This window comes from Chanodichthys erythropterus, chromosome 13, assembly GCF_024489055.1.
Source record: "Chanodichthys erythropterus isolate Z2021 chromosome 13, ASM2448905v1, whole genome shotgun sequence".
Classification (NCBI taxonomy): Eukaryota; Metazoa; Chordata; class Actinopteri; order Cypriniformes; family Xenocyprididae; genus Chanodichthys; species Chanodichthys erythropterus.
Genome location: NC_090233.1, coordinates 30,197,092 through 30,224,609, shown reverse-complemented (window position 1 = coordinate 30,224,609; position 27,518 = coordinate 30,197,092). Strand labels below are relative to the sequence as shown.

Here is a 27,518-nt window from a genome sequence, read left to right as displayed (position 1 = left end):
TGGTAATGACTGGGTGCGAGGCAGAGAAGAAAACAAGCTCAGGGCCCCGGGGCCTCAGCAGAACACAGAGGGGAACGCACATCCAGCCCTCGCATCTGGAGCATGAAAACACGCGCCGAAGCTGTGAGACATGACGAGTTGCGCCCTCTACCGAGCACACGGGGTAAACCAACCAACCTACAGCTTCGCGAGCGAGCTCTCTACTGTTGATTCTCCACGGACATTATCATCACTCAAACAGAGAAATGTAATGGAAAGTGTTTTAAACTAAAACAAAATGTTTATTTTCAAAGTAAAAGAAATACACACGTTTGTTTTTCATTTATAAACTTTATTGTTTATACTGTGGGACTGTCTTGGGAATTTCCCTGTCCATTAACGGACAGTTAGATGTAACTGATGTCTGGCTGGAGAACGTGTGCTCTGCGGTTTACTGAGCACTCACATTATTACTTTCAGTACATGCAGGCGGAACTGACCCCCTGGTGCCATAAACTTCATGTGCCAGTCGGTTTTTTTTTTCTGTTAGGCAAATGTAGCACTGGTTTAAAGCATACTGGTTTGTGTCATGTGAATGATATCGACACTTTAGGTAGGCTATAAAATATTTTGAGAAGATCTTGTCTGTTTTGTCGTTTAGTTAATGGATCAAGGCGATTATACCAGTATGATTAGTTATTTTTTATGAACATACATAATTTCTTAGGGGAGTTTGGGGCTAGTTATCACACAGGGAAGTTGTCACAATGGTTAATCTCTTAAAAGTTTAATTACAAAACGTTTAAGATTTTTTTCTATTCAAAACTAATTTAAAAAAAATTAAATAATATTTTAGCAAAAGCTGTTTGGTAAACAAGCAGAAAAAAAAAATACATCTGTATAATTTATTGATTACAATATTTGCTGTCCAAAACTGCTTTTTGCATTTTCATAATTTTTTTAAACAATTGTTTTAGTGATGAACTGCATCATTCTTTTTTTCCTGGACAATAATGGTCAAATATTTTGAAGTCAAAACTTTAAGAAATTGATTTAAAAAAATAAAAATAATAATAATAATAATAAAGCAACCCTGAAAAACATTCGCTGGAGTAAAAGCTGTGACAACTAGCCCTGCTCTATGTGACTACAAGAAAACATAGTTTGTTATACTGTTTTTTTTTTTTTTATTTGCCTCAGAGTATATAATACTAGTTTTGTCAATTGGAAAAAGATAATATTTAGAAATACATTGTTAGTGTTGTAACACTGAATTATCAAAAGTTTGCACTGTTCTTCTCATTGACTTAGAAGATGTCCAAGAGGATATCAATACTCTAAATAGCACAATACACAAAATATCTGATTATAAATCATAGTGGCACATCCACACATTTTTAAAACCCTGAAATAAAAGATGTGCAAATCAGAGTACACATATCAACATGGGTAAGGCTTTGGCAAGACAAAACCTGTTAGTACAAAAGTACCAACATTTTGAAAACAAAAATATTTACTGCAATGGTCCCCCACCAAATAATCCTGTATAATAATATAGTTACATATCAGGTAGCAGGCATATAGTTTTTAGTTACATGTCTGAGCACCTGAGCCATTCGTTTAAGAATTTTTGCAGCAAAAAAAAGATATAATTATATATTATACAGATAAAGACAACATATTTCAAAGCAATTAAAAATATGAATGCTGCTTTCCCACCTAAAAAGATATTATGAAAGCTATCAAATGCTATTAAGTTTAATCTCATTGTAACCATGTAACTGCGCCTAAATAACTAAAAGTAAAGATAATTGTTGGTAATACACTGACGTATATACACCTGAAGACTTGGCACCATAAAACTATAGAGATATTAAATAAAAGTACTGAGCATATGATTGATTTGAAATGCCATAAAATACTGTAATCTCTGTAACCGTCTCTGTATTACAACAATACAGAGACAAACACTCTCTCTCTCGTTCTATCTTTATATATATAATATATATATATATTTCAGCTTCTGATTTAGTAACATCAATTCCGAGCATTAGTTTCACATGTCGTCATCAGGCCTGCCTGAATTTAGTTAGTTCTTCTCTAGTCATGATGACAAAGAAATCAGGCAATGCTGGCTGAAGTTTTTGACATAATTCTGCATATATTACATGTCCTGTTAAATCTCAGATCACTGCAGGCAGAATTGCATCCACTCTCCCTCAGGTCATAAACTGCGTGTAGCCCTCGGCACCCGTTACTATGACGTCCATCCAAATGCGCATGGCCTCTGGGGATGGTGCCACCATGAAATAAAGTCGATCATGAGTCTTCACGCAGAAGGTTAGAGAAGGATTCGGACTCTGTAAGGACAGAGAAAAAGACACAGTGTGCATTAAAGTGCGAGAAGATGGAGAACAGCAGGGCAGGAAAAAAAAAAAGGCATGTCGCTGAAGTGAAAAAAAAGAAAGATAGCATGACGAAATGTACATGAACATGAAGCCGCCTTTGATCTCTTTTGCCTTCTGCTGTAAGAAATTCTCTTTATGAAAAGACGCCTGTCTGTTTAAACTTTCACTGTGTGCTCAAAGTTGGTGCTGTAGTGCGAGTAGTATAAGGAGCTTGATTTGTGACGGTAAACAGGCGGTGTTGAAAAAGCACTGAATTACCTTAGTTGCACTGCGCAGGTGATCGTAATACACCTCCTCTATGGCTTGGAAGTAGATGACACCCTTCAGTTTGGTCTCGTGTTTATCTGAGTAAAAACCATGAGGGAAAAAATTAAAGAAAATAAAAATGCTATGAATAGATTTTTTTTATTTTTTTAAAAATTAAATTATTCTACAGATCAGCTTTATTATTCATTAAGAAGAGATTACATTTGCCAGTTCCTATTTGCAGCATTTCCATTACACAATGAGTCAGTTGTGATTCGTTTTGCATGTCAAAAATGAAAGATATTGGAATAAAAACATGCGAAGAAGCCTTTTTAAAAGCTTTGCCGCAGGGATTAAACAAGCACATAAAGTAGAAGTGAATTCTAGCACACAGAGCAAGTCACCTAAAAGCATTGTCTGTCTCAATTTAACACTGTCTGCCACCCAATACAAACAGCTAATCTGACAGACTTTTCGCTACTTGCCGCAAATTAACATCTCTCTTCGGATTGATTCTTATCTCGTAGATGATTTTAAAGCAGCGTTTTAAGCTTGTCAGCCTCCAGTGAGCCCCCTTGCACCTGTGTCGACGATTAAGATTTACTACTTTCCCTTTTGAACAGTTTCATTTTTTTTGGCTCGTCTCTGTTCATTACACAAATCTGCTTAGTAATGGGATAAATTGTTTTTGTGTTTTCTGTTTTTGAAGAGTTCAGTGCAGTATTGTTACTCTGAACTGAGCCAGGGGTAAATCTACACCCCCATCCCTCACAAACGCTTGGCTAGAGAAAGTATTGCAGTTTATTTCATCATCATCATCACCATCATCATCATCACTACTAACATGGGGAGTGAGGGGGTGAAAAGGCTACACACATGAGCAAAGCGTATGTGTGAGAAAGAGAGAGAACATCTAAAAGAAAGACAAGATGATCGGAAATTGAGCGAACAGAGATAAAAGGTTTTACTAGAACTTGCCACTTTGTCAGTGCCGTCAAATTTTTTTTTGTTTATCCTTCATATTTCTTCTCTTTTTCCTTTTTTTTTTTACCATATATATTTTGACTTAGCAACAACAGAAAAAAGTATGTGCTCTCCTTAACACTTAAATCCAATACACTATCATTTTGTCAGAAAATAAATATTTATAAGTATATATGTTTTTTTGAAAAATGTCGAAACTATATTAATTGTGAATTTAAAAAAGTAAAATCAAAAATTGATAAAAACTTAAAATTATTTGCTGATCATTTAAACCAGGCATAAATACAACAAATTATCTTACCCACATAATAAGAGAAGGTCCTTTTAAGCCGATCAAAGACAAACCAGCGTTTTTTCCAGGATTTGATCTTGCCGCCCATCTTCACAAGATGACCCTTGCACATTTTCTCTGTAACAATGACATACGGACATGTGTCCACGCAGTGGCCCGATGACTCCACATGAGAACGCAGGTCAAACTCCTCTTTTCGAATAGGTAGGTAGCGCGTCATTGGCCGAGCCTGAGGAGGGCAGAGCTCAGATTAGCTGCTGTCTCAAATATTGCCATAAAATTTACTTGTTCAGGTACACATAACAACAATAAATTTCATGGAAATGTCATATGATCTTTTGTTTTATCAAAATGATACTGTGATCTAAGCATTCAATTTAAGCAGGGAAAATGTATCAACAAAAAAAAATTCACACAGTACTGAAGATCACATTGTTTTGGTTGTGTCACTTATCTGTGTTTAAAACATTGGTGTCCTACTGCCCTGCCCTTCCTTGCCTGTATCTTACACCCCCTCCTCTTCCTCCCATCTTATCTTCTTTCTGCTGTCTCCCTCTCACCATCTGTCTGTGTGTCTCCTCTCATCCACCTGCTGTGCGGAGCTGCTCTCTGTGCATTCATGCCTCCCGTCTGGCCCAGTCAAGCTGAGCCAGTGACCTCATAAAGACTTTTAAAGAGCAACTCCAAACATTCACTGACCTCAGAGCGGCACCGGTGAAGCACACTGCTGTGCTCAGAGTTGTACGCAGACATTGAAACTGTCTGTTCAAGTGAGTGCAGGCGCTACTACACTGCTTACATCCACGTGTTTTAAACGTGATTTATAACTAACATGATGTATATACAACAACGTTTTATATATACATTATATTATGCTAAACATTATTAGTTAATGCTTATTCAAATAGTTAGAAATGTAATCAACTCTATTTTCTGCTATTTTGCATGTTGGTTATGTTCTAAGCTACTTATGTCAAGACTCCTAGACTCATTAAAAAAAAAAAAAAAAATATATATATATATATATATATATATATATATATATATATATATATATATATATATATATATATATATATATATATATATATATATATATATATATATATAATTAAATAATAATAGAAATGTAAAATAAAAAAATATATAATAATGGAGGTACATTCATATATAAGAGGTACTTTTTAATTATATTTATAAATAACTTTTTTTATGAATTTATGAATATCTGCCACATCACAGACCCATATTCATATATATTAATGTACATGATCTACTGATCTATAAAGCATTATGATTATTAATATTAATATGTATTCATGACTAATGATAGCCTTATTATTTAGTATTGTCCCTTTAATCTCACTGGGAAACGTGAGGATTTTATGTCCACCTAATAAAAGATTGGGAGACTCGATTACTCTATTGCTGATCTGAGACCAGCTTATTTATGTATTTGCCAGACGTACTGACCTGGGAACACTGTTTCTCTCTCATCTTGACCTCTTCCTCCACAAGTCTCTGCCTGTGCGCAGTTTCATCCAGCAGCCTCCTCTCTACCTCCTCTCGCCTCCTTCTCTCTGCCTCCAGCAGCTGCTTTCGTGCCTGGACTTCTCTCTCCTGACAAAAAAGACAGACTGACAGATTAAGACACAGAGGGGCTTCAAATCTACTGTGAGAAGATTTAATAGGCGATAGGGAAAAATACATACAAATACATAAAATACACAGTGCGGAGTGACTGGGGAAGCATGAAAAAATAATTCAGCAAGAGATTGTCTGAGTGAGTATTACTGTCTGAGAGCTTGTTAAGATCCAGCCTTTCATGTCTATCACTCTTTGTAGGTAAGAAACAATCTTTAATGCAGTAATGCCAAAGGGACCAGGGGCTTCCTTTTTAAATTCATGAAAACGATCTCTTTTATATGAGAGACAGGGTGAGGGATAGATTATATTTCACAGACAATTAAAGTTTAATGGTACTCACTCGACTCTCCACCAGTCTGGCTTTCTCCTGCTGGGCCTCCTTCAACATCTTCTCCATCTCCTCCAGCCTCAGTCCTGCCAGCCCATTGCTGCTGAGGGAGAAACACACAGTTACAGTTTCTGTGGTGCTTCCAGCGGCAGAAGACGACATTGAGACCGAGTGCTTATTCTAGACAGATCACAGTTGCTTTGAATGACACAATATTGAATTCTAAATAAGTGTCAATTTTTTTAACAATAATAACAACAATTAAATATAATAATTATATTAAAATTATATAATGCATATACTGACAAATTATTCTTATTATTAAAATATTATATAATTATCTACCAATAATTTTACAGCATTATATACTACTTAAAATGTTAATGAAAGAGGCTGCATTTATTTGATCAAAAATACAGCAAAAACAGTAATTTTGTGCAATATGATTATAATTTAAAATAGCTTTTTTCTATTTTAAAATATTTTAAAGCAGGGGTTCTTAACGCTGGCCCTCAAGGTCCACTTTCTTGCAGAATTTAGATAAAGTGTAATTTATTCCTGAGATGGCAAATTATTATCAATGTTGAAAACAGCTGTGCTGCTTAATATTTTTGAGGCATTACAGCATTCATTTTTGTACTCTCACTTTTTTTTTTTTAAATCAATTTAATGCATTCTTCAAGAATTCAAACCCTGACCTTAACTTTTGAATAATTAAAGTTTACAGAGTTTTAGTGTCACTGCTACATTAAACTACTATATATATATATATACATATACATATATATATATACACATATATACATATACATATATATACATATACATATACACATATACATATACACATATATATATATATATATATATATATATATATATATATATATATATATATATATATATAAAAAATGTTGAATATAATGTATATTGCAATGGGGGAATATTTGTGGGTCCTGATAATCTCAAATGTCTCATGTTACCAGTAAAAAGTGGCCTACATTATTTTAAATATATCTAGTCAGTGACAGATTGCAAGCATGTCTTGTCTAAAATAATTCTGTATTTTAAGCTTCAGAATCATCAATATTTGTATTCTGGTGTCACCATTGTCCTGTGCATTGGGTTACCAGCACCAAGTCCAACAGTTGATTTTTTGTTAAACTTTGAGTATCGCAATAATATTGTATTGTGATATTAACGAATTGTGACATCAGCATCATTACACCCCTAATATGTAATAATATGTAATGCTGTTGCAAAAATCATTCATATTTGGTAAAATGTCTAAATATTATTATTATTTTTGAAGAACTTATACCTTCAGAAAGATGTTTAAAAAAGGTTTGTTTTTCTCGCTCTTTTTTTTTACTCTCTGTCATTTCTTATCTTGCCTATGTCCTAGGAAACCATGATTTCACCTCTGGTTAAAAAAGAAAAAGTACATTATGCTCCTGTTTGCTTGGTTGAAGACAATGAGATTTTCTTTTTCTATTTCACTTTTAAATGAGGACCAACATGCTTTTTTGGTGGGCCTCTTTTTACCATCTCAAATGAAAAGGTTGAATGAGGGTGAGGATGGCTGTAGGAGTTTAAAATTGCTGAAACATCTAACCGAAATGTAAGAATGCAAGGTCAAAGATTCTTGTCCAGACTATCGATGCTGAAAAGTAGGGCAACATCAAGAGAACGTCTCTTCATGACTTCAACATCTGACGAAACACCTGAAGCTTCCCTGGCTCCAAGGAGCACACACTTTAAAATGACATTCTGTGCTTGTTCTGCCTCGGGACAAGACCAAACTTTGAAGACGAGAAGAATAGCATGTCTCTTTGTATGGACGTATGTGTTGTCATGGAAACAACCCAGCAACTATTCTGGGAGGAGGATGAAAAAAACATTTATGGGGAAATTGGGCAGCATGACCCGTTGTCAGGGGAATGGAGGCAGAAAGAAGGGTTCCCTTGACAACTGCATCTCACCTTTCAGGTGAACAAGCGGAGTTGTTGCCGGTAGATACGCTGGTCTCCACGCTGTCGGAGCTCTCCAAACTCAGAGTGTCATATGTTGACTCTCCTGTTGGTGGTGCTTGGTGGTGCAGAATGGAGTGGTGTACCATGGGAGCTCCTGAAGGTGGTGCCCCCCAGTGGCTGAGTTTAGGATCTGAAGGCCTGATTCTGGAATCATCACATGTATAGAGCCCTGGAGAAACACATCAAGAGCAGATCAATAAAAACACTGTACAGTATGTCTACAAACACCTTTAGGTTACACATAGTAGCTGCGTTAGCAAAACAACATTCAATTATTCAACACAGGCTGTTTACAGTCTGATAATAGTGATACCTCTGCCCTGTAGATCCAACTGTCTCTTGGAGTCTAAGTCCAAATAAGCAGGAGACAGATCTGGGAGACTCTGAAGATAAAAAAGAAAAGATAAATTGAAAGTGACACATTTGAAAACAATACATGTGCAGTTATAATGGAGTTACAGCAGATTTTTAGTTGAGCCACAGTCTTCATCTGTCTGTCCAAGTACTCGCCACATTGCGCATTCTAATATTTGAAGATTTAAATACACATCATTCGCCACCTTTGTCTTTGAAGTAAGTGCACAATTCCAAGGTTAAATGTAGTCCAATTAAAGGGTTAGTTCACCCAAACATGAAAATTATGTCAATTACTCACCCTCGTGTCGTTCTACACCCGTAAAACCTTAGTTCATCTTCGAAACACAAATTAAGATATTTTTGATGAAATTCGATCGCTCAGTGAGGCCTCCATTGCCAGCAATGTCACTGAACCTCTCAAGATCCAGAAAGCTACTAAAAACATATTTAAAACAGTTCATGTGAGTACAGTGGTCTACCTTAATATTATAAAGCGAAGAGAATACTTCTACGGACGAATCTAGTGACGGATGATTTCAAAACACTGCTTCGAAGCTTTACAAATCTTTTGTTTCGAATCAGTGGTATGGATCGCGTAAATGAAGCCTCATTTACTGAAACCACGTGACTTTGGCGCACCAAACCAAAAGATTCGTAAAGCTTTGAAGCAGTCACTAGATATTGTTGAAAAGTCGTTATTTTGTTTTTTTTGGCACACAAAAAGTATTCTTGTCGCTTCATAACATTAAGGTAGAACCACTGTACTCGCATGAACTGTTTTAAATATCTCTTTAGTACCTTTCTGGATCTTGAGAGGTTCGGTGACATTGCTGGCAATGGAGGCCTCACTGAGCCATCGGATTTCATCAAAAAATATCTTAATTTGTGTTCTGAAGATGAACGAAGGTGTAGAACGACATGAGGGTGAGTACTTAATGACATTATTTTCATTTTTGGGTGAACTAACCCTTTAATGTTGTCACATGCTGAATGAAGCTAAGCAACATTATTGCATTATTTAGGTAACTTTGCAAAACTCGGACTACAACGATTCAGACTAAAAACATGTACATGACATTTTAAAAATATGATTTATTGTTTTAGTGCTTTATTGTTAAACTTTTAAAGTGCAGGGAAACCTATTGATCTAACATAAAAGAGTACACTAACAAAACTTTGATTGTACCAATTGATACCAGCATGTACCAATAATAAATAGGAATAGAGTTCAACAGTCAGGTAAAAATCCATAATGGAACTGAATTTTTTTTGTATAAAATGTATACATTTTTAAAAACGGACCCACTGTGAGCTGCAAGGTTGTTCAATTCATTTAAATCAATCATTTTTATATGTATCTTTTATTTTATTTGGTCATTAGTGGTGTTTTATGGGATTGTTGCTCTTTCCTACTTTAAAGCTGTTAATTACACTTCTTTTTTGTCCAATTATCAAATACTTTTTTTTTTTTTTACTTCAAATCAAGGTTTGTCTGGTTCATGGCTAATAACTATTTTTTTAAAAACAGGGTTGTTTTTTTTTAAATCCCTAAGGGAAAAATAGTTTCACGGCTGCTGAAAAGGTGCCGAAAACTGTTGCAATCTATACTTCAGCACAGCAAAAGTTGTCTTCAAAATTGTAGACTGCATATTGTGGCCTGTTATGTTATAAACCGTCTTACTTTGGTGGGTGTGTTTCTGCCTGATGTGGTCATGCTGGAAGGCGGTGGTGTAAAGGTTCCATTGGTCTGTCCCAGCTCTCCATCCCGCTTACAGTTCTGACAACAAAACATCTCAGTGTTATTTATCCTTTCATGATTCATATCCTCCATCTATAAGGACATTTATGGCAGCTTGCACCCATAGCGAGGAAGGACACAACACCAAAGCAACCACAACTGGCAATACAGACGCTTTACACAAAAATACTGCTTTTCATGTCATTTTATAAAAATAAAAAAATAAAAAAGAATAAAAAAAAAAGTGGTTATTTCTGGAGAGATTCAATCAAAAGGTACATTAAGGACAGAGAACTTAAGGGCAGACAAAGGATGCAAGCAGAAGAGAAGACAGACAAATGAACAAAGTTTACCTGCATAGGTTTACGTGAGGAGATACACTTAGCTGGCAGAGGGGGAGGACAGGCATGACTGGGCTCCCCAGCTGCCATGATTTCCTGATACCAGCGCTCTGAATCTAGCCTGGGGATTGAAGGCCTACTCCATGCAGGTTGGGTCTGAAGTGCAGTCCAGATAAAAGGAGGATGGGTGGGGAAAAGAGGAAAAATTGATACAGGAAGGAAGGAAAAAGAGCCATGCATTGAAAGTATGAAGTGGTATTTAGATTAGAAAATGTAAAAATGTCTCAAAACCAAAAGCTTGAAATCCCACTTCATTCAACTCAGTTTTCACATGACTGATTTTGTCGAGTTAGACATGCTCTTGGGTCAACAAAATTTTGTTGCTCCTGGAACAGCATTCCTTTCCTAAAATGTAATCATAACCATCTTCCTACCCCTACCCATTAGTTATCCCTAAAATCAGAGGGAAATGATGTGAATAACACTGATGTAGAAGCACCTAACCCTGGTTGATTTAATCTGATTGGTTGGATTTAAATGTTGTTCCAGGATCAACAAAGATGTTGATCTAAGAACATGTTGCACTTGGTGAAATCAGGTTCTGCCAATGGTAAATACAATTATGAACACATCGACACCAGGAAATAACACACACCTCAACAGGAAGTAACTGGGAGGAGCCACAATGGGATGTGTGGCTGGAGTGGACAGGATCGGCGACAATAGCTTGGAATGATTGGACGGAAGATGTGGGGGAGGGGTCAACTTTAGGCATCCCGAACAGCTGGTTTAACTGACTAACCGTCACATACTCCTTTATACAATCAGGCCAACAACACACAAACACATACACAAAATGTAATGGGGGCATTTTAGGTATAGGCATAAAAGCATAAAGCTAGCATAACAGATGATACAACAGCAACTAAGACAGCTGGGAAGAAATGAAAAATAACAGTTTCAAGAGAAGACAGACAGTGGGTTATTCTGACAGCATCATAAAAGAAAAGCCACAAACTAGAAATAAATGGCACTGGAAAGGGAAAAAGGAGGTGGGAAGGCAAGGAAAAGATTCTGTCATGGATAAAGAGTGAGTGGAGGAGTCATACCTCACGAGGTGTATCTGATGTTACAGCCAGCGGTAGACAGAGAGCGTTAGGGAAAGCAGTCTGGGCAGGGATACAGCCGTTCCCATACATCTTATATACATCTGAGAGTTTGAGGTACTCCTGAGCACACACATCCATTCATCCGTACACACATCCACATCCACAAAGGAAATCAGTTCATACGGTATCTCACAGAAGTGAGTACACCCCTCACATTTTTGTAAATATTTTATTATATCTTTTCATGTGACAACACTGAAGAAATGACACTTTTCTACAATGTAAAGTAGTGAGTGTACAGCTTGTATAACAGTGTAAATTTGCTGCCCCTCAAAATAACTCAACACACAGCCATTAATGTTTAAACAGCTGGCCACAAAATTGGGGCAAATTAGCCATTTTCTCTCCCCGATGTCATGTGACGCGTTAGTGTTACAAGGTGTGAATGGGGAGCAGGTGTGTTAAATTTGGTGTTATCGTTCTCACTCTCTCATACTGGTCACTGGAAGTTCAACATGGCACCTCATGGCAAAGAACTCTCTGAGGATCTGAAAAAAAGAATTGTTGCTCTACATAAAGATGGTGTAGACTATAAGAAGATTGCCAAGACCCTGAAACTGAGCTGCAGCACGGTGGCCAAGACCATACAGCGGTTTAACAGGATAGGTTCCACTCAGAACAGGCTTCGCCATGGTCGACCAAAGAAGTTGAGTGCACATGCTCAGTGTCATATCCAGAGGCTGTGTTTGGGGAAATAGACGTATGAGTGCTGCAGAGGTTGAAGGGGTGGGGCGTCAGCCTGTCAGTGTTCAGACCATACGCCACACACTGCATCAAATTGGTCTGTCGTCCCAGAAGGAAGCCTCTTCTAAAGATGATGCACAAGAAAGCCCACAAACAGTTTGCTGAAGACAAGCAGACTAAGGACATGGATTACTGGAACCAAGTCCTGTGGTCTGATGAGACCAAGATAAACCTCTTTGGTTCAGATGGTGTCAAGCGTGTGTGGCAGCAACCAGGTGAGAAGTACAAAGACAAGTGTGTCTTGCCTACAGTCAAGCATGGTGGTGGGAGTGTCATGGTCTGGGGCTGCATGAGTGCTGCCGGCACTGGGGAGATACAGTTCATTGAGGGAACCATGAATGAGCAGAGCACGATCCCCTCCCTTCGGAGACTGGGCCGCAGGGCAGTATTCCAACATGATAACGACCCCAAACACACTTCCAAGACGACCACTGCCTTGCTAAAGAAGCTGAGGGTAAAGGTGATGGACTGGCCAAGCATGTCTCCAGACCTAAACCCTATTGAGCATCTGTGGGGCATCCTCAAACGGAAGGTAGAGGAGCGCAAGGTCTCTAACATCCACCAGCTCTGTGATGTTGTCCTGGAGGAATGGAAGAGGACAGCCTGTGAAGCTCTGGTGAACTCCATGCCCAAGAGGGTTAAGGCAGTGCTGTAAAATAATAGTGGCCACACAAAATATTGACACTTTGGGCCCAATTTGGACTTTTCACTTAGGGGTGTACTCACTTTTGTGGCCAGCGGTTTAGACATTAATGGCTGTGTTGAGTTATTTTGAGGGGCAGCAAATTTACACTGTTATACAAGCTGCACATTCACTACTTTACATTGCAGCAAATTGTCATTTTTTCAGTGTTGTAAAGATATAATAAAATATTTACAAAACTGTGAGGGGTGTACTCACTTCTGTGAGTTTCAGAGATACTGTATCTAAAACAACTGCACCATCAATCTTCATGCACCAACTGGAAAAAGCACACTTATGCCCAACACATCACAAACATGCCAAGCAACATCTCCAATGTACACACATGCAGAATGTGTGATACAGAATGTCAATGTACACCATCCCAGTACTATGATATGTAACTACAGCAATCATGAATGTTCTGAAAATAACAATTTATGCTGGATTGAGGCAAACAACACCCACAATCTGTGCATAGTGAAGTCTCACACAAAATGCAAATCTGTTTACTAGAGCTGTTGACAGTACAACTGATGAATGCTCAACAAACAAACATCACAAATACCCAACAACTCAAATAACATACTGCAAACATTCCAGGTATGATATTAGACCACACATTTTTCTATTTTTGCTACTGTTCAAAGGTTTGGGGTCAGTAAGATTTTTAAGAAATTATTGTTTTTTTTATTTAGCAAGGACACATTATATTGATCCAAAGTAACAGTAAATTTTTATCTTTTATCAAAGAATCATGACAAAATATCAGTTTCCAAATATAATGCAGCACAACCATTTTTATTGATAATAATAAGAAATGTTTCTTGAGCACCAAATCAGCATTATCATTAGGATGATTTCTAAAGAATCATGTGACACTGCAGTAACAGCTTCTGAAAGTTTAGCTTTGCTATCACAGGAATAAATTACATTTTAAAATATATAAAAATAGAAAACAGTTCTTTTAAATTGTAATATTTCACAATATTACAGTTTTACTGTTTTTTAATATACACACAGCACCTTGGTGAGCATTGGAGACTTTTTTCATAAATATTTTAAAAATCGCTCTCAAACTTTTGAACGGTAGTGTAGGTTATGTTCACACACATCAGTAGGGTTGGGAACTGAGAACCTGTCCCACTAATGGTTCTCACACATGCATTCTAACAGAATCATTAGTGGAACTGTTAAGAAACTGTAATAATTAAATTCTATACAATTCCCATCCCTTCTCATCAACCACATAGTAACATGTTCATTATGAATGGTGAAATGACTGAGCTGCACAAGTGCCAATGACATAATGTTTTTGATAGTTTGTAAATCCCCCACAGCTGTCTTGGGGTTATGCTTTTACCTCCTGTGGTCTGTTAGAATATATCTGAGTGGTGGGTCTTTGACAACAAGAAGGGAGCAGAGAATTCTGGGTAGGGAGCTCATCAAAAAAGTCAGGTTCACTGATGTAAAGCACGTCCTGTTTTGAATATGAAGCACTGAAATCAGCACCACACAGACAATTTGTGCACACTGCACAAACCATGCCAAAGAACATTTTTATGACATTATTTGTCTTATCAAACTTCTTCAGATTGCCTCTACATATTTTATGGCTGATCAAAGAGGTATCAACGTAAAGCTTTTCGCTGATGGCGATAACCCAGAAAAAACATGCTCATTACTGTTAAGCAGGAGTGTAGTGGATCCCCATAGACACCACCACCATCAAGATGTACACAACGATACAGTTATTTCAAACTAATGCTGAGATACATCACAGATATCTCATGAATTATAATTATTCTTTAGATCACAAGGCCTCTACAGTATGTTTACAAGATTAGACAGAGTTAAAAAGAGTTTATTTGCCAACCAAAAACAGGTCAACTGGCCAATGATTAGTACAGTCATGGCTGGTGTTACCTCCTTTGTGCCGCTAGGCTTGGAGAAAATTTTTCCACCAGTCAGGCTCTGGTATCTCTTCTCCAGGGCAGACAGTCTCTCCTTTTCCTTAAAGAAAAAATATATAATAGGTCAGATTTACTATTAGGGAATATTCTGGGTTCAATATAATCATAATTTTAGTCATTTTGGGGTTTTATAACTTAAAAGTTATACTGAATTAAATCAACATTGTAAACAACTAAATTGAGCTGAATAATGACACTATTGTCTTCTGTAGAGCTGCTTTACAGCTAAAAAATTGAAGTAACTTTTTAATTGATAAATTTTACAACATTAACAGTTATTTTCTTGTTTATTACTGTGAAGCTGCTTTGAAAAAATCTGTATTGTATAAAAGTGCTAAACAAATAAATGTGACTTTGAAACAGTGAGTATATTAAAGTTGCTATGAAATGGAAATAGTGACAGATCTTTTATTTCGTATTGCGATGTATATCTGAGTGTAACGGATTATTAGCAAAGAAAAAACGTAGACTTGGTTGTATCCATCGGTTGTTGACTGGATTTTGAGATGTGGGCGTTGCCACACAATTGATTGTGGAGGGGCGAGTTTCAGCTGGCTAAATGATTGGAGAAGTCCAGCATATCTCACCATAGGGAAGTTTGCCAAATGAAGTTTGATCAAATGTCACAAGTTCAAAAATAAATGAATTAAATGAAATTAATCAAACAAATTAAACAAGAAAAAGAAAAATATATTATTATAATTGTATATTAATATAATTGTTCACAATAAGATCAATAACATATTTACCAAAAAAATTACAACATTTTTATTTCATACTGACTGGCTTTTTTTTTTGGTAATCAACATTATGTCACAAATGTTGTCGACTGATCTTGACTTGTATTTAACCTGGGATATTCCTTTAAGTATCAAGTATTTCTGTGGTGATAAAGACGCTTTGCATGAAGTGTAGATATAGATTAAGTGTTGTTCTCAACCTTGTGGAGCATCTGCAGGGCCAGGGTTCTATCTTTGACCATCCTTTCACAATCCTGAGCTGCCTGAATTCCAAGTTGGTTAGCCTGGATCTCAAGAGCTGCCATTTTCTCCTACACAACCAAGAGAAATGTTTCAAAGGGAGTAGTGCTCCAGTCTGATACAGGGTAAGCCACTGACTCAATACTGACATTGAGACCTTTAAAAGAACTGACCTGAGATCAGTGTCATTACCTTCCTTTTGGCCACACTCCGGTGATACTCTGCCTTTTCCTGCAACAGCTGCCTGCTGACTGTCTCCTTCTCCTCCTCTATGCCACTCTCTCGCTCCAACTGGCGGAACTCCAAATCCTCAAAGCGCTTAGTGGCCGACTCCAGTGCCTCCACCTTCTACAGACACACACATGCACAGATGGACAGAGAGACGAAAAGGGAGAGGGAAAGACAGAGGCAGACGAACAGATGGGAGAAACAAACAAGCAGACAGACAAATGTTCCTCAATGACATGCCGAAGAAGATCACTCTGTCTGCCAAACAATGTTTGCTGTATGGAACATGTTTTTTTTTTTTTTCAATGCATCTCCATAAAAAAACCCAATTTTATACACATCCTCTGCTTGGTGATTATTCATACAGAAATAAAGAAGAGTGAGGTGATTCGCTCAGTTCATCACCATATCAGTGAATTAGTAAGGAGATTTAGTAAAATAAGCACTTAAGCAAGAGTGAAAAGCAAAAGACAGACATACAAATAAATGAATTCCGTGCATTTTCATTGCCTAAAAGAGCAGAGGTGCATCATAATGATCATGGTTGTTCAGTCAGTGTGTAAACCCTTTATTGCCATGAGCATATTGTGGCTCGAGAGGGAGCGCAGACACACAGCCAACACACACAGCCATAGGATATTTGTGCAGTTTTTACAGATCCAGATTCTAACAAGCTGTCCAGTTAAGGCTGTTGTATCATGTCATGTGATTTGCCCATTAATTGCCGGTGATACTGGAGGGTGATACATTCCAATAGTTATTTTCATAGTGTGTCTTGCGTACAAATGCCATTAAATAGGAATAAATCTACATTAATCTATTTTGCTGGTGATTATTTTTTTCATTGAAATTTGCTTTACTTAGAGGTACCATATCTGTTTTCGGCCAATATTAGAGTTTTTTTTTTAAATTATAGAGGCTGACATTGGATATTCAATTGTGCATGTTAATTCCCCTTTTTATATTTAGATTACCCTTGCTTTCATTTACCCTTTCCAACACATTAATAATTCAATAAATGTAATCTTAAGCAAATCTCAGAATAAATTTTTCATGTTGTGACTTGATGGTGCAATACCTAAATTCACTTAGCATTTAAAACAACTGATTCCCTCTTTACTCCTTTATTTTTAATTTTTTTTAATTTTTAATAAAAAAATTGTATCTTTTATTTTTGGCTGTCAAAGTCAATGTGTTATTTAATTGATGAAATTATTTGTTTAACAGTTACATATATGTTAGATATATATAAGTCAGCAATTAAATTATATAAATATACATATACATAATTTGACAGCACAACTGCTTTTTTGTCTTATTTCTAAAGACTGGCTGGAAAAAGATAACCACCACAAGAATACGTGTTCTTCTATCAGGGCCTTCCTTTATACTTCCTTAAAGGATTTCTTAATAGCCAATGTATTTATAAAGTAGGCTATATCCACATGGGACAATTAACCACAGAAAAGTCATTTTATTTAATTTAATTACCATCAAAGCTTGAGTATTAAATATGGTGAGCGAAACACACCAAGGCCACTGGAGGGATGGCAAAACAGCTTTGTTATATATATTTTTGGTTATTGAAAGAGGATTTCTAAATTAGAGGGACACTGAAAATTCGACACTAACTGCGCTAACTAATTTAAAAATCATGAGATCAATCACTATTCATTATTTTATTTGCCTTGACAACCTACTCTTCTTTTTTTCCATTTCTCCTGCTTCTCTTTAAAGTGAAGCGGATGTATATGTTCGATAATCGCTGTTACTGTCTCGGCAGTATCAAGTCGCACACTGACCCTGGTCAGTTGTTCCTGTAAGTGCTCCCTCAGTGATTCTGGGCATTTATGAAGCTGGCCCTTCAGCTCACTGTACGAATCCCTCAGTCTGGCCAGGACATCCCGCTCAGCTGAGACTTTTGCTCTCTCCTAAAAAAACATTACACACACGTAACACACACACAAGTAAAATACACACGCAGCAAGCCAGTGATGGCAGAGAGAGGGGAAAACAGAGGAAACTGCTTAGATAAAGACACCATGCTGTGTTAAAACAGAGGTTTAGATATGGGGTTGCCATGGCAATCAGAGCCCATATTGCAGCAGACTAAATCTGAGCAGAATAAATATTTATACAGCAGTCAGTTGTAGGACATAGTATTTACACATAATATTGTATATAACATGTCTATTTGATTTTCGTTGCCTTTATGGCATTTTCACCCATTTTAACAGTCATTGATGTGTAAATTTACTTTCAGTACATTTTTATTATACCTACAGAAAAATGTCCCATTCAAACATGCAGTATAGTCAGTGTCATTTGAATTAATACGGAGTTAGACTGTTAGAAACTAGCATGGTAGTAAAGATGCATCCACACTGTTTTTTAGGAGAAACAAACAGGAAACATGAAAGCATGCTTTATAGCGTGTGTTTGTTGTCGGTACCTTCTCTTTCTCCTTCTGAGTCGCATTTTCCACTTCATTCAGTTTCAGCTGAAGTTGATTGATGATCTCCAACTCTGCCTCCACTTGATCAAGCTCCGCCCTCCGTTCTCCCTGCAGTAATGCCCTCTCCATCTCTGCCTGCCAATAAAACGACACATTCAACAGTCTGTTCACTTCCATATGTTTCTGTTAACATGAATAGTGCAGCTCTGCTGATCAGGCAAAATCCTGCTTTCACATCGATTATAATATGCAACACCAAAGATGTTTCTATGCATGACAGATGGTGATGCACTGATGTAGATGAAGACGACTAGTGATTGAACAGACTTTACAACTTAGGATGTGAATATCTACATCTCTTGCTCTCATTCATGTGGTTATGATGGAACTGAAGGAAGGTACGTGTACTTTGTAGACGCATCAAACAGGTTTGCAGGTTTAGGACACAGTCTAACCTCTTGTCTGGATTCCTGTATCTGCTGTTCCAGGTCAGTGACACGAGTCTTCAGCTCGTCCACCCGAGCCAGAACCCTGAGCCGCTCTTCCTCCAGGTACGTTCTCTCCTGCTGCCCCAGCACTGAGGAATCTTCATGCTGAGAAAGTGTTTGTGCATGTGTTGGTGACATCACTCGGACAATGGTTGCAAAAAATAAACTCTACCTGGCATTCTAACAGTGACTTCAATGAATGAAAACCATTTTTAAGGCTGAGAGAGATGTGTTTACAGATAGAGCAGAAGAATTATGAAAATCTAGGTGAATTCATTCAAAAGGGACTAGCAGACCATAAGAAGTAAACTTATGCTTATTTTCCCACTTGAAGTGAAAAGGAACTTTGATGTTTAATGTTTTAGCACAATCTCACATAAAATTTTGAATTATGGGCGTATGCATAATAAAGTGCGCGCAAATATGTCCCCACTAATTCTTATTAGATCTACTTTGCAATTTTCTAATTAAATACACTGTTTAATAGCAAATTCAGGGGCATTTCCTCCGAGGAGGCAAGAGAGGCAGTGCCTCCTCCTCAAAAAAAAAAAAAAAAATAGAAAATAATCGATATTACAAAAATAAAACAAATATTACAAAATGTGACAATAAAAAGTCACTCTTTTTATAAGTAACACTGTCCAACAGTGACACTCGCAGGTAAGGTTACAGCGGGAGGCTCGCCTCCCTTGATGCCACTGAGTTCAAACAGAACCCCTAAAGTGTGCGGTGGCTTTGGTGGGGGTAATTGAGAATGAATGGAGGAAGCCATGCCTCCATTGTGCTATGATTGGATATGATCGGTTATGAGTGAATATGATTGGTTCGTGCGATAAATCCAGCCTTGTGTTTTTGTGCACGTTCTCGTCAAAACGCTCTGCATGAAGACGATGATGGCATTAATTGATGAATAATAAAAAGTAAGTTAACAACAATCACTTAGATATCACTGCTTTATGTCATGTCAAAATTAAACTTGAAATGTCCTAAAAACATGATGACTGCGGGGTTTTTTAGTGAGCAATCAGCTTGATGAAATTAAAGGTGCATCTTTGTGTGTGACCAGTGCGTACAAGCTTGATGACTGCTAAAAAAAGAAGACTATTAAAAAGAAAAGCTGAACATTAGTTCACAAATATATATATATATTATTTAAATTGTTACTGCCTTTAGTTATTATTTTAGAATAAGTGTAAAAATGCATAAAAACTAACTTTATGAAATTTATACTTGGTTTTAAAGGTGCCCTAGAATTAAATATTGAATTTATATTGGCATAGTTGAATAACAAGAGTTCAGTACATGGAAAAGACATACACTGAGTTTCAAACTCCATTGTTTCCTCCTTCTTATGTAAATCTCATTTGTTTAAAAGACCTCCGAAGAACAGGCGAATCTCAACATAACACTGTTACGTAACAATATGTACGCCCCCAATATTTGCATATGCCAGCTCATGTTCAAGGCATTAGACAAGGGCAGAACATCTGGATGTGTACAGCTGAATCATCAGACTAGGTAAGCAAGCAAGGACAATAACGAAAAATGGCAGATGGAGCAATAATAACTGACATGATCTATGATAACATGAGATTTTTAGTGATATTTGTGAATTGTCTTTCTAAATGAGATTTAAAGGGGCCACAACCGATATATCGTTGCATAGTTAATGATGCCCCAAAATAGGCAGTTAGAAAAATTTATAAAAAAAAATCTATGGGGTATTTTGAGCTGAAACTTCACAGACACATTCAGGGGACACCTTAGACTTATATTACATCTTTTAAAAAGAAGTTCTAGGGCACCTTTAATAAATAGAACATTACATTAGTGTAAAATACAAAATAAAATTGTATTTGGTCTCTCTTTTGTATGTTTATTTAACCAAGAAAATTTAGTGCAACGGGGCAAATTTACATTTGATATATAAAAAATGAGGACTCCTCATTTTAAAACACCACCGCACACCACTGAGCAAATTATATTAGTGTTACAATCTGAGTGAAAATTTGAATTGAAAACTTTACATGAATTTCTTAGTATTTACTAAATACTACATATTTTTTTTACATGTTATATATATTTACCATATATTTTGCTTTAATGACAGCTGCGAATAAACTCCACAAGTTCATGTCAAACCTGATGATCATGTTCCAAAGGGCAACTTATGCTCCGACGGAAGCACGAACATCTGACCATCTTTACAAAAAGTCATATAATCAAACGTCACAAATTTACTTATTTGACTAGTGACCATGAAATAATGCAGAACCTTTCATGTTTCATATTAATTTTATGTCACATTGTATAAAAATGTTCAAAATCCAAAAACTTCCTGAATTTGATTTTGAAGCTCAGTGTGATCTCAGATCTTTGGACCTCACTGTATTTCCCTCTCTGTATGAGTATCAGTGAGTTAGTCTAATAGTGGGAGTATCTCTCATAGTGTGTGTGCATGAATATGTGTGTATGTGTCTGTTGTACCTCCTGGTGCTGGCTTTCAGTGCTGCTACACTCCTCTTTCAGGTTCTCCTCCTCACTCTCTCTCTGTCTCTGAGAGCTCTGGGCCGGCACGCTCGCAGGGTCAGGGCCAGGTCGTCGAACTGGGACTTCCTCCATACCCGGGAATTGACACGCCCTCCCTGCGTCCAAGCCAACCGGTGGATCACTCTTATTATACTCAGCACACAAATTCAGGATGGTCTCAAGCCTCTGCCTCTCCTAAAAACCAAAACACACAAAGAAGGTTTTAGCTATGCATACAACTTTAAATGGCACAAAAACTCACACACAGGTCTAAAATGGTGTAACACATGTAGTTAACACACACTCTTCTTGGAGCTTCATGCCGTATGTTCTAAACTAACTGCAACCTGACACCAACAGAACATTTCGAAGACCACTTATACGACACAGTGTGACCCCATAACATCCTACTGGATTCATTCAGCACCTAGCACATTAACAACTCAGTATAAATGTAAAAATCCTGAACATCTGCAACAGCGGTTGAGGTCTCAAACAATTACTCTTTCCCTTTAACCCAGTTACTGACCCCCAAACCTCTTAGCACACTCAAGCAACCTCTCACCCGGCTGTGATTGTCAGCTGCTGCCATCACTCTACATACAGTGTGTCTCTCTGTATGTGTGTGTGTGTGTGTATACACATCTACATACAGGCTGCCAGAGTCCTGGTCTTCTCTCGCAGCTCTAGCTGGACTAACTAGCGCTCTAGGCATTGGGGCTCGTTATATTTTACATGGACAATACCAAGCTCAGCTTGGCTAGATGACACCAGTGGCATTACTAAAATAGCATGGCAGGGAGCACAAGTAATGTACATCCATCCCTTTGAGCTAATAAAATGTAATTTTGATGAACTAAAGAATTATTTACACAAATAAAATTAACATTAAGACAGGCCTGAGACTTGCCTGAGACTCTGACCTCTGAAAATTCACACAGTACGAGATGAATACAGTATTTGTTGTATTTGTAAAAGATTGAATTTAGTGTGCTGTACAAGTCTTTATCACTGAGCCATTATCTCACAACACCAGCCAATAGAACGTCTCGAAACATATGCTCTTCCCTTTAACGAGGTCTCCCCTGTCAGGAGAGTGCAGACAGAGTGCTGGAACAAGTAAAAGCTAACTGATGGGTAACGTAGCAACAGCATTCTTCTCCAACAAAAGGGTGTCAGCACAGCTGGTCTGCATGCTGAAGATGCCACGACACAGACCAACACAAAGCACAGAGCACTAAACCCTTGTGTGTAAAAGCCACTTTATGACACGACTGTCCTCTATTTGGACACAACAGATGGTAAATTTACTTCATTAATAGGGGCCTGGTTTAAACAAGGTAGTGTAAAGTGTATTCTATATAATTTGCTTTGGGAATTTTTTGGTAAATGAAATAACCAAAGTAATAACTAAATAACCAGATAGAAAAAAAAACTTTCCATCAATTTTTTTTTCTCTCTTTATTTCTCTCTCCTCCACACACAACCCATGCCTTGTGAAAATGTTAGATGTGGTTTAATTTAATTTAAATGTTCTTAGACATATCTATGAAAAAATGTGTAATTAAAAATTGTACTTCTGTATGTAGGGTATATATATCTATTAATTGTGGTGGAAAACAATGTGTTTAATATTTAAACAGATTTTTAGATGCCTTTAATGTGGTAAACAAAGAAAGAAAAGTTCTTTCTTTCAAAAGTTGGTGCCATATCGCCCTCATGTGGTTCATAGTATGAAATGCTTCAGTTCTTTGTAGCTTTTACAGACACAGAAAGGAACAAAAGACGAAATGACCTCTAAAACTTCAGTGAGCCAGTCCAGAGACACACACCTTTATGGATTTTGAAGACAAAGTGGATGTGTTTGTGTGTGGTGTAAAAGAAGTCTCTATTGCTGCACTGTGCAAAAATTCATGTGGTTCATTATATAATATTATAATTATTATAATATTATAATTATTATTAATGTATTATTTAAAAAAATAATAATACTTTTATTCATCTACGTATCCTGACCAAGTATAACCATTTCCACAAAAATATTAAGCATTACATTTGTTTTCACATTTGATAAGAACAAAAAATTGGCATATTTAAATGATATCTGAAAGTTCATGTGACACTTAAGAAAATTCAGCTTTGCTACCACAGGAATAAATTACATTATAAAATATATTAAAATAGAAAACAGTGAATTTAAATTATAATACTATTTTACAACAATACTATTTTTATTCCTATGTTTTTGATCAAGTAAGTGTAGCCTTGGTGAGCATGAGAGACTACTTTTAAACACCAAACGTTTAAATGGTAGCTATATTTAGATACTTTTGCTCAAACAATTTTGTTAAAGAGTTGGGTCAACAACTGATGTCAAATGTAAAATCTGGTTCCTAAAGCAAAACCAAGTGAGAACCACTGTTGTTGAGAATACGGCTGTCTAGAGAATGTGTGTGTATGAGATAGGTAGGTAGGAGGAGCACAGCAATGCTATCATTGAACAGAGAAGAAACACATTTTTAAGACAACTGGGCCATGACCTAGAATGGAGTAAACACAGACACGTGAGGGGATTTGCGAGTAAATATGACATTACCCCACGAACCATATTATCTCGTCAGGATTAGAAGGGAAAAAATCAGATTCCAAATGCTTTTTCTGGAACTTGTTTGTAATTCACTTGCTTGCTTTTGTCTTTTTATCTTATCTCCAAAATGCTTTTCTAGTCCAGAACCAGATGAAAAGTTCCTCCGTTCTCAGTGTATATCACCCATGCCCCATAATCCCAGAATGTGAGGTCACACGTGACTTACAATAGCATGCTGCGAGGTCACACCTCTGAAATGTAATTTTTGAAGCTAGCAATCAATGTCTGTGTATTTGATGGCATTAGGAAGGAGATTAGTGCTAAACACTGCTCAGCTGTGCTTGAATGTGGCACAAGTCCTTTCAAAGGCGAACCTAACCTGAGAGCTGCATTAAAAAGGGCATTCAGCTCATTTTGGACAAAAACTTGCACTACCTTTCAGGTTGCCACACCATTGGATAGAGCTGTGCTGTAACCATGACAACAGTGCCAGACAGACCAGAGACTACAGGACAAAGTTTAACCCAAACAGAGTGAAACGTGTTCATAATACACCTAATGTTCCTGCCATTGTCTCGAAACGCTGATCAGAGACTGTTATCATGGAAAATGACTTCCTATCCTGTATTAATTCAGTTCTGTCTCATAGTAAATGGCCTAAAATAGTTTTACTCGAGGGAATAACTAGAATGTGTGGCAGCCGCATATAATTAGGTTTGTGTGTGCATTGTATTTTTTAAAAAAGGTTACAGTACTTCATCATAAAAATGCCATTAAGTGAGCTGGTTAGAGGCACAGAAGATGTATATAATTTTAGGGATAAGGTGGTGAATAAGAAAGATGATGAATGGCAATTCCATATGGGAATTTGAGATGCACCCAAGCAATGTCTGGGGTTTTTAATAGATTTAAATGAGAGATGATGTCTGTGTGTGGTTAATTTAGGGGGTAGGGAGACTAATGTTTAGACTGCTGAAGGAAGACAGTATGTGTGTGTGTGTGTGTGTGTGTGTGTGTGTGTGTGTGTGTGTGTGTGTGTGTGTGTGTGTGTGTGTGTGTGTGTGTGTGTGTGTGTGTGTGTGTGTGTGTGCATATGAGGAGAAGGGCAGCTCAAAGCACTGAGATTGTGTTGGGTAAATATAGTCTTCGGGCAGCCACACGTTCTGCACAGGCTTTTAAAAAGGCCTCAGGAATTTACATCTGTGTGTTATTCCTGACTGTTCTATGGCTTTACCAGAAAACTCTGTCTATGTAAACTCCACCCGCTCAACCTCCAGTGCTGAGTCCACTCCAAAAAGCCAATGACACTCAAAGCCTCAACACACAAATACTCTCATCAGTGCTGTACAGCAATCTATAGCTTCTCTATTTTATTTTACCATCCAAAGACAAAAAGTATATCACTTTAATAGTACCCGATCTTGTATTTAGATTGAATTTGGATTGAAAGTGAAGAAACACAACATCATTGGGGCAGCTGGATCAAATTTTCCCATTGAAAACACCACATGTGCGTTCACACACACACACACATATATATATATATATATATATATATATATATATATATATATATATATATATATATATATATTATATATATATATATATATATATATATATTTATTATCTCTCTCTCTCTCTCTCTTATATATATATATATATATATATATATATATATATATATATATATATATATATATATATATTAGGGCTGTCAATCGATTAAAAATTTTAATCTAATTAATTACATACTCTGTGATTAATTAATCTAAATTAATCGCATACATAATTTTTACTGTGAAAGTATTAAATATTTCAACTCAAATGAATCAATGCAGGGTTTTTCCTGGGTCAAAAATGGTCTTCGGTGGTGACAGACATGGTTATCCACACAAACAGTAAAAAGTGCCCTACCCACGTGATCTGCGAGCCTGATACTGACAATAAAGTACCCGTCACTCTCAATGTAATTCTTTCTTGCCCTCTTTGCAAAAAAACAAAAAAAAAGACAAAAAAGAGATTTTATAGCTTTGTAAGAGAAGATGCTTTTTTGCTAAACCTAAAAGTATTAAAAAGTTGACGCATTGCGTGCGAATCACGACTGTCATTAGAACATTGCAAAAGATTGGTCAACACAGAAAACACTTCACCACTGGATAGGATTTTCTTTTTGTTTACTGAAAGTGTAGTTTATGTCAGCTGCACGTGCAGGGCGCCTGTCAGAGAAGATGAGGTGATGTTTTTTTGAGCACTATTCACACCCAGCGGTTATTCAGGGAAAACATTCTCCGAATGCGCCTCGTGAAACATGGATTCGGTCTTACGAACCTTTAGCATTGTGTCAGTTGATTTAGATTATTATGTGTGAGGTCAAATGGTGGCTAGAACGGCTCCGGGTTGAAAGGTCAGTACGGAGTGGATTAATCTGCGTTATTTTTTTTAACACTTTATTTTTTCTCAGATTAATTAATCGAAATTAACGTGTTATTTTGACAGCCCTAATATATATGTATATATATATATAAATATATATATATATATATATATATATATATATATATATATAGATAGAGAGAGAGAGAGAGAGAGAGAGAGAGAGAGAGAGAGAGAGAGAGAGAGAGGGGGGAAGGGAAAGGGGGAAGAAACTTTATAATAAAAAGCTAAAATATAAAGACAGTTTTGACAATGTTATTGGGCACTACATGATTTTCCATACACTACTGTTTAAACGTTAAATGTTTTGAAAGAAGTCTCTAAAGTTCACCAAACCTGCATTTATTTGATCAAAGCACACAACAAAACAGTAATATTGTGAAATATTGTTTCACTTTAAAATATCCTAAGAATTAATTCCTGTGATGTCAAAGCTGAATTTTCAGCATCCATTACTCCAGTCTTCAATGTCACATGATCTTTCAGAAATCATTCTAATATTATAATTTGGTGCTCAAGAAACTTTCCTAATTATTATTAATGTTGAAAACATTAATAATAATGCTGTTTAATATTTTTGTGGAAACATTATACATTTTGTTTTTCAATATTCTTTGATGAAAAGAAAGTTTTATTTGCATTTATTTGAAATAGAAATCCTTAGTAACATTATAAACGTCTTTACTGTTTGATCAATTTAATGCATCCTTCCTGAAAAAAATTTAACTGACCCCAATCTTTTAACCCTCATGTTGTGTTCTGGTCATTTTGACCTATAGTGGGTGTTCTTTTTCTCAAAGATGCTAGTTAATGTTATCACATTGGACTAAAACTTACTGACTTTACTCACCCAGTGTATAACTACTTCCCCAAAATTATTTGAGAATTTTTGCG

The 27,518-nt window shown here is 36.6% G+C and overlaps 1 protein-coding gene across 12 annotated transcripts in view; it reads right to left on the bottom strand.

Annotated features, from left to right (window-relative positions):
• Positions 1 to 349: 349 nt before the first annotated feature.
• The window catches only part of phldb1a (pleckstrin homology-like domain, family B, member 1a), a 53,326-nt gene continuing 26,157 nt past the window's right edge, over positions 350 to 27,518 (bottom strand). For 5 of the 12 annotated variants that reach the window (XM_067408363.1, XM_067408364.1, XM_067408360.1 and 2 more), the window contains 19 exons: positions 21,560 to 21,796; positions 19,040 to 19,177; positions 18,582 to 18,719; positions 17,932 to 18,060; positions 16,094 to 16,249; positions 15,862 to 15,972; positions 14,875 to 14,961; positions 14,312 to 14,428; positions 11,463 to 11,582; positions 11,009 to 11,167; positions 10,366 to 10,509; positions 9,956 to 10,051; positions 8,231 to 8,300; positions 7,867 to 8,086; positions 5,897 to 5,987; positions 5,383 to 5,529; positions 3,919 to 4,138; positions 2,646 to 2,731; positions 350 to 2,339 (listed from right to left, as the gene is read on the bottom strand). In XM_067408363.1, coding sequence (XP_067264464.1) covers positions 2,199 to 2,339; positions 2,646 to 2,731; positions 3,919 to 4,138; positions 5,383 to 5,529; positions 5,897 to 5,987; positions 7,867 to 8,086; positions 8,231 to 8,300; positions 9,956 to 10,051; positions 10,366 to 10,509; positions 11,009 to 11,167; positions 11,463 to 11,582; positions 14,312 to 14,428; positions 14,875 to 14,961; positions 15,862 to 15,972; positions 16,094 to 16,249; positions 17,932 to 18,060; positions 18,582 to 18,719; positions 19,040 to 19,177; positions 21,560 to 21,796 — 2,607 coding nt within the window. In that variant the 3' untranslated portion in view covers positions 350 to 2,198. The remainder of the gene's footprint in view (positions 2,340 to 2,645; positions 2,732 to 3,918; positions 4,139 to 5,382; positions 5,530 to 5,896; positions 5,988 to 7,866; positions 8,087 to 8,230; positions 8,301 to 9,955; positions 10,052 to 10,365; positions 10,510 to 11,008; positions 11,168 to 11,462; positions 11,583 to 14,311; positions 14,429 to 14,874; positions 14,962 to 15,861; positions 15,973 to 16,093; positions 16,250 to 17,931; positions 18,061 to 18,581; positions 18,720 to 19,039; positions 19,178 to 21,559; positions 21,797 to 27,518) is intronic. The other 7 variants (XM_067408361.1, XR_010897021.1, XM_067408366.1 and 4 more) reach the window with 7 other exon arrangements.